Source organism: Leishmania martiniquensis, chromosome 24 (genome assembly GCF_017916325.1).
Source record: "Leishmania martiniquensis isolate LSCM1 chromosome 24, whole genome shotgun sequence".
Lineage (NCBI taxonomy): Eukaryota > Euglenozoa > Kinetoplastea > Trypanosomatida > Trypanosomatidae > Leishmania > Leishmania martiniquensis.
In genome coordinates, this window is record NC_090159.1 from 742,776 (window position 1) to 750,000 (window position 7,225).

The window sequence follows — 7,225 nt, forward strand, 5'->3', positions numbered from 1 at the left end:
TGTCTCCTCTTCATGCACGACCGGCGATGCCGCCGCCACACACCGCCTTCCCTCGAGGAGTCTCTCCTCCGTTTCCTTTTCGTTTCTCCATTTATTCTGTTTGGTCGCCCTGTGGCGATGCCGTGCACTCACGTGGCGGGGGCGGCGTAAAACGACTCCAACGCCGGCCCCAGCTGAGCCGCCACGCGAGGCTGCGCCAGCCCGATAACCTCCGTCGCTGTCACCCCGTGTAGCCACTTGTTCGTCGCCGTGCAAAAGTAGCCGTAGTTGTCGTCAATGAAGACGCCGTCAAAGCACACCCACGCGCCCGAGGCCGCCGCTGTGCCAGTGCGCGCGTCCCCGGCGGCTGCGGCGAGGGCCTCGGGCCAGCTATATGGAACGGTGTATCCCTCTCGAAGCATCGCCGCCCGTTCCCGCACGACCTGCATGACATCAGTACGGTGAGCAGAGGGGGAGGGAGACATGGACGACGCCGGCCCTGCGGCGACACAGGCACCGCCAAACAAGCGCTTCTCGATCTTCAAGCGAATATCCCACCACAGCGGCAGCACCAAAATGTAGTCCACCACCGCCGGCGCTGCTGCACCTGTGCCCGCCGTAGCGCGGCGCATGTCTCGGACGAGCTTCTGAAAAAGCAGCTCACACAAGTCTTCGTCGTACGGGACGTCCAGTGTGAGAAGTAGCGGCTTGCCATCCGGGTTGATCGCCGCGTCGCCGTAAATGCGCTGCGGGTCGACGGCAACGGCACTGCCTATACTGCCAAAGTACTGATCCGTGTCGTAAAAGGCAGAGCAGAAATGATTTGGCACCTCCTCGGCCGCGGAGACGTCATCGTTGGCAGCGGCGCCTTTGAACGCGCCGGGCTGCGGCATCTTCATGTACGCGTTGATTGGCGACGCACAGAGGTCCATGACGTGGTAGCCCGCTGCGTGCAAATGTTGCTTCAGTCGCGTGTCGGCGCACAGCTGCAGGCTTCCACTCGCAAGACCGCCTTCGTAGCGGAATATCACAGTGGCGGCGCGCAGCTCGAAGCGGTGCTGACGCGCCTCAGCAGAGGGCACTCCCTTGTAGCGCACCTGCTCGGATGCCTCCGAGAAGAAGCTATAGCACCTTTGTAGCTTCTCCATCGCTGCCCACGGCAACGATACAGGCGGGCAGTCGCGGCACTGCTCTCGACGCCAGTGGCGCGGCCACTGCACTGACACCTCCGCGATGGGGCCGACGATACGCCTCTGCTGAGGGGTGCGTTGCGGGTCATCGGCTTCGCGGCGGCGGATACGGGGCTTCAATGCCCGGGACGGGGTGACGCCTTGCATGCCGGCCTCGACGGCCTCGGTAGCAGCGACGCAGCGCTTTGCCAAGGCGAAGTTCTTCACGAGTTGCACCAATGCAGCTACGGCAGCCGAGTCGTGCGTGCCGTTTGATTTCATCGTCAAGTCTCGCACCAGCTGTTCATCGAAGGTGCAGAGCTCTCGCCTGCCTTTCGTAACGCTGCAACCGTTCGACACGGGTGCGCCACCCATGTTTGCCATGGCGCGCCGCAGCTGGTCTGCCGAAGGGAAGAAGTGGATCTCGGCCTCGAGGAGGTGCGCCGGAGAGGGTGTGCGGGGGCTGTGGTCCTCCTGCGGTGTGTCCGACGCCGCCAGGTGCACGCGAGCCACCTGAGAGAGAATCCACTTACCAAGCGCCTCCTGAGCATGACGCCAGAGCTTGCGGGGCTCTCGCCACTGCACCACGCTGCTGGCTGCCACGGCCTCGAGGGCCTGCAGAAAATCGCGGCGTATCGCAGTCCACTGCTGGACGATGAGCACTTCGCGGTGAAACGCGAGGGAGGGGTGGTTCGGATCTGCCGCGCCGCCGCTGTGGCCACGCTTCATGCTTCGTCGCTGGGCTAGAAGAAGGGGTGCACTGGGCGGGGGTAGGGGATAACCGCCACGCTCGTCTGCTGGCAGGAGGCGATGGAGAGAGCCACGCGCCACGCTGCAGAAACAGGCGTCCGCAGGAGGAGGGCGAGTGTGAAAACAAAATATGAGTCCGAATCTAAAGTATGTCACAGCCGTACGCGCGCGTGCCCGTGATTTCATGTGTGTCCGTGTGGCATCGCCGGTGATTGGTCGGAGGTGAGGTCAGGAGGAGGCGCGAGGGAGCAGAGAAAGGGAGAGGGGTTCGCAGTGGCGGGCGCCTATCATCGGCTGAAGCTTCACATACGCACATACACATGGGGAAGTTGCGGGGAGGACGCACTCGCGCAGATCCTTCCTCGCCCGAGACCTCGTCGCACGACGTGCGTCGGCCACAGCAGTGACTTTACATGCGTGAGCAAAGCTGCAAGACTACCCGCTTGCACTTCTTACCCCTTCTTCCCGTTTCTCTCTCTCTTTCTCCATGGGCCTCTGCTGTTCGACGACACCCCGTAACAGAACGGAGGCGCAGCTGCAAAGCTGCTGTGCCATAGCACAGAGCAGCTAGCCGCGGGTCGCCTGTGCAGCGGCGTGCAGGACGTCCCAGAGATTTGTAAAGATGGAGCCGACGCTGTCGGCAATCACGTTCTGCAGGTATTGCGTTGCCTGGGCGTTTGTCAGGTCGAGGCGGAGCTTTTCCTGAACCTTCAGCAGGTTCACACGAGGGTCGCCACCCTCCCCGGTAACCTGCGGCATGCCCTCAGCGTGGGCGCCGAGAAGCAGGATATGGAGAAGCAGTGGGGCATGCTTTCGCAGCGTGTTGTACGCGCTGCAGCAGTACAGCTTGAACTCGGTGAAGCCGGTACTCTGCGGCCCTCCGAGCACCTCCACCATCTCACGGTTGATCTTCATGGGCGGTGGAAAGGGCTTCGGGTCGTTGCCCAGCACGTAGCCGAAGTCGATGTGCAGCAGCCGGCCGTCCTGCGTGAGGAGGATGTTCTCCAGGTGCCGGTCGCCGATGCCGAGGACGAAGGTGATGACGCAATAGCCGGCGAAGCTGCGTGTGTAGCGGTCCATCGCCTGCCGCAGCAGCTCCGCCGTGCTGTTGTATACGCGCAGATACTTCAGCACGTCCCGCTGCACGCTGAAAAACGTCGTCACCTGCGGTACCATTTCAACAAGGCCCTCATGTGGGCCGGTGGCCATCACCTGATACGGCGTCAAGTACAGCTGCAGTCCGTCTCGCTGGAGGAGTTCGTCTACGAGACGAATAAACTGCACAATGAGCTGGTCTTGCCGGATGTCGTCGTCGTACTTGTACATCACGGCCAGCGGCACCGTGTCGTCTCCGCCAGCCCCAAGAAAGCCTCCTGCCTGCTCCTCCGCGGCAACTGCTGCGCTGGCACTCCCGCCGATGCTGCTGCTAGCGCCTGGCGGCCCACCGCTGCGCTGCGGCGATGGTGTCGGTTGCATTGCTAAGGGCGGCAGCACGCAGGGAGGCGGCGGAGTCCCGTTGGCCGATTCGCTCGCGCGGCCGCCGCCCCATGTGACGCCTGCGGGCCGCAGGGCCATGAAGGTCACCCGTATCGGCAACTTGGCGCTCTTGAAGATGTACAGCGAATCGGGAAGGAGCCCCGTGATGGGGATGCAGGGGTGCGTGGCGAGCGTTGTGACGCCGTAGCGATCCAGCACATCAACAGCTGAGGCGCGCCGGTTACGGTGCTGTGATTGGGTACCACTCTGCCCCTGGGGCGTTCGTGGTGCACTTCCCTGGGACCGTGGCGATGGAGACGGGAAGCGCGACCGTCGCCCTTCGTCATCAGCGCCGCTGTCCGTGTCGCTTGCTTCGACGGCACTGCCGTCATCGCCGCCGTTCGCCTCAGCCTCCTCGCTGCCGTCACCTGTGTGCGCAGAGCTGGTCGAGTGCTCGTCTCGCAAGCCAGTCGAGGAGTGAACTGTCCAGTTGCTGCTGAAGCTCGCGTTCACGCTTCGCCTAGCTGACGTGCTGTGGCGCACGGAGGAGAAGAGAGCGCGTAGGCCACACGCCTGCTTTGCGATCAGCTTGTTGCCCAGTGCCGCCTTACCCAGGCGGTCTAGAGAGCTCTGCTGTAGCTGGCGACTAAGCTGCTGGAGCACCCGGTGCATCGCGTGCTGCTGGCGAAGCCGCGTGGCGAAGTGCGGGCACTGTTGTGTCACCCGCTCCACCAAGCGACGCAGCAGCGACTCGAAGAGGTTCGGGCCGTCGTGCCGGTCGTCGCTCGCCTTACCTGCCGCGCTGGAGCCGCGACGTCGCTCCAGCGCCACCTCCACCGAGAGCATAGTGTAGAGGGTGCTGCACAGCTCCCAGCATCCCATGGCGCGCTCCACCAGGAAGTTGGCCAGCTCCGCCTCCGCCGAGTCGTACCGCACCGCCTGCACAAGCTGGAAGGCGAGCTGACACAAGCGCGCATCGCCCTCCTTGCGCAGCAGGCGTACAGCGTACTGGCGCACCGGCGCCACATGGTCGAAGTAGAAACTGAGGCATGCCAGAACATCCGCAAAGGCTGGCCTCGCCCACTGGTGAATGAGGGCGCAGGCGGCGCGCCGCTCGCTGGAGTGGGTGTTCGCCCAGTCCACGCACCGCATGAAAGGCAGGAAGTACTTGCCGTCGCGGCAGATGAAGTGACGGTACTTCCACAGTAAGCGCGTCTCCTCCAGCCGACCGCCACCGACCCCTCCGGCAGCGGCGCCTGCCACCACGGCGCCGGTGCCGCTGTCTAGCTGAATCGGCGGACGCCGCAAGAGGCTCGCGAGCTGGTGGCGCTCCTTCGGCCCAGGAGGGGCGCTGCTGTCAGACAGCAAGTACTGCATCTTTGACGTGATGGCCGCCTTCGCCTCACAGAGGTTGTGCTCCTTGAAGAATGTGTACTGATCGGGAAAGGGACGCTGAGTGAAGTCACAGGCGTCGTCTGCCGCGCCGCTGCGCTGTTGCAGGGCTTGCATATCCTCCGACACGCGCGCTACGGCAGGCTCGAAGAAGACAGCGGTGGTCGCGGCTGGAAGGTACAGCGTCAACATGGCTACCGGGGCATCGCAAGAATCCTTGGTCGATGATGCGCCCCCTCCGCGGACAGCGGCGTTGCCGCGCCGCGCATGCTCAGCCTCCAGTTGTTCGATGGATAGCGCGTCCAGCCAAGGGACGGGCGGCATCATGCCGCGGTGAAAATCATCCAGGAGCTCCGCTGCGTGCGTAGAGGCGGTCCACAGCGGCTGGTCGCTCGGCACCGCCCCGAGTGGGCTTAGTGCCAACTGCCGTTGGCCCACGCACAGCTCTCCTTCTGTGGAGTAGACGTGAAAGGTGGCTCCCGCGACGCGCGTGTCCTTATGCCAGAGGTGCAGCTCGCATCTCGCATCGAGCGGAACATCACACAGCTCTAGCGGGAAGACAAGCCACTCGTCAGCGAATGTGTAGGCCACCTCCAGCTCCACATGTATATTCGTGCCGCCCTCGGCAGGAGACGATGGCGGCAGCGGTGCCGTTGCAGATGCGTACACGGCGGCCGACTCAACGATGGGGCCCAGCGGCTCATCCATGTAAACCAGTTGAGCGGTTACCTGGACGGGGTAGTAGGGGAGCACCTGCGCCACCTCGCCTGCTGAGCCCGTGCAAGGCATAGACCGCGACAGCAACGAGCTCCTCAGCCGCAGTGAACACAAACGCAGTCGGTAAAGGTATTCGGCCGCTGCGTAATCCTGCGCAGTGCGAAACGGCACATCGTAGCGTACCCACTGCAGATTATCGCCTTCGCGAGTCCGACGCAGAACGTTCGCAATTAGCGCCACACTTGTCGAGGTCATGGGCAATGCGCCCAGAAGTGCCGGAGGGGAGCGGAAGGGAGAGGAGAGTGCTCTGTGTGCGGTGATGGCGGCAGCAGCAGAGCAGATAAAAACAGAGACGGTGGAAAGGACGGCAGCGTAGGGGTGAGGGGCATCAGACGGCGTGCGTGTACTTGCGTATGCGCACCGGTGCAGCGAGGGCGTCGTCGACCGCATCAGAAAATGCTCCTGGATGAGAAAGAGAGTGCACCACCCACTCTCCGAACCATCTAAGAGAACGCCCGCGTGCCCCCCCCGACTGCCGTAAAGGAGTGGTGGTGGTGGTGGTGGTGGGGAGAGTGCGTGCAGGCGACAGGCGACGAAGACATTGCGTGGACGAGAGAGGGCGCGAACGTTGAAAGAGAGTAGGGGTATAGAGGAAGTAAGGATGTGCAACCCGCAAAACTACAGCTGCAGAGGAGGAGGACAGCGTGTGGAGGAGCCTCGTGCCACGCGAGGCAGCGACCGCCCTTCGTATCGCGGTGCCGCCCTTCATCTGTCTGCACCGAGTTATGCACCGGAAGCTTACCCCGTAGCGGCATCTGTGCCTTTCTAGGAAGACAGCCACTTTCAATGGCCAACTGAGGAGGGAAGGATCGACGGCAGGAAAAGCACCTCTGTGCGTGTGTGTGTGGGGGTGGGGGAAGGGAGAGGGGGAGGGGACGCCGCCGCCAGATACAGCTACCACCACGTGCAACTGAGCTGGCAACACATTGCTCCCAGCGACAAGCCAGTCTCCGAACCAACTAAGCTCAGTAGCCGGCCTCCTGCACGAGCGACTTGTAAGTAGCAGCCACCGCGCCTCGCTGCTCCCTCGCTGGCTGCATGGCGCCGCGCTGCATGTCTTCGTTGGCCGACTTCCCGGTGTCGGTTGCTCGCGTGGCTGGGGGGTCGATCTCTAGCATGCCGTACAGCTCGTTGCGCGCAGCCCGCGTGCGTGTAGCGTCGTTGCTGTCCCACTGCACCAGCATGAGGTGCTCCATTGCGCGCCTGCACCCCTCCAGTGGGAGGCCCGCAGGGACGAGGGAGCCGGAAGTCAACACTAGCAGGGCTGCGTAGAGGTCTGCGGCAACTTTGGTGCGCACCTTAGGGTAGCGGCTTGCAATCATCGTCAGCGCAAGCATCCATGCATCGCGCCGCACCTCGGCGTCAGGGCTTCGGCACACACTTGCCAGCAGTGGCACCATCGCCAGTAGCACGATGATGTTCAACGCAAAGTGCCTCAACTCCTTTCGCAGCATCTCCAGCACGGCACGGTGCTGCTCAACTGCAAAGACGCTCTCGCTGATGAGCAAGTCCAGCACACGGCTCGCCGGCTTCAGCACGCGCTCCTCATGCTCGTGCGCTACAAGAACGGCCATGACACACGCGGAAAGGCGCTGCGGTAATGCACTCGAGGCACCAGCGCTCGTCGCATGGTCACCACGGAAAGCACTGAGCAGCGCTGCCGCTGCCGGCCTGCGCACGTG

General features: G+C 63.4%; 3 protein-coding genes across 3 annotated transcripts in view; all 3 read right to left on the reverse strand.

Moving 5' to 3' along the window:
- Positions 1–128: 128 nt before the first annotated feature.
- Positions 129–1,877, reverse strand: LSCM1_05160 (uncharacterized protein; the record flags this gene model as incomplete). Its single annotated transcript, XM_067322633.1, has 1 exon — positions 129–1,877. One exon carries the CDS (start codon positions 1,875–1,877, stop codon positions 129–131), a length of 1,749 nt encoding a protein of 582 aa, XP_067178496.1.
- A 588-nt stretch (positions 1,878–2,465) lies between these two features.
- Positions 2,466–5,738, reverse strand: LSCM1_05161 (uncharacterized protein; the record flags this gene model as incomplete). The annotated part of the gene is made up of 1 exon (XM_067322634.1): positions 2,466–5,738. One exon carries the CDS (start codon positions 5,736–5,738, stop codon positions 2,466–2,468), a length of 3,273 nt encoding a protein of 1,090 aa, XP_067178497.1.
- A 770-nt stretch (positions 5,739–6,508) lies between these two features.
- Positions 6,509–7,225, reverse strand: part of LSCM1_05162 (uncharacterized protein) — a gene marked incomplete at both ends in the record, with an annotated part of 4,341 nt that continues 3,624 nt past the window's right edge. Inside the window, one exon of the mRNA XM_067322635.1 lies at positions 6,509–7,225. This exon is cut by the window's right edge and continues 3,624 nt beyond it. Coding sequence (XP_067178498.1) covers positions 6,509–7,225 — 717 coding nt within the window.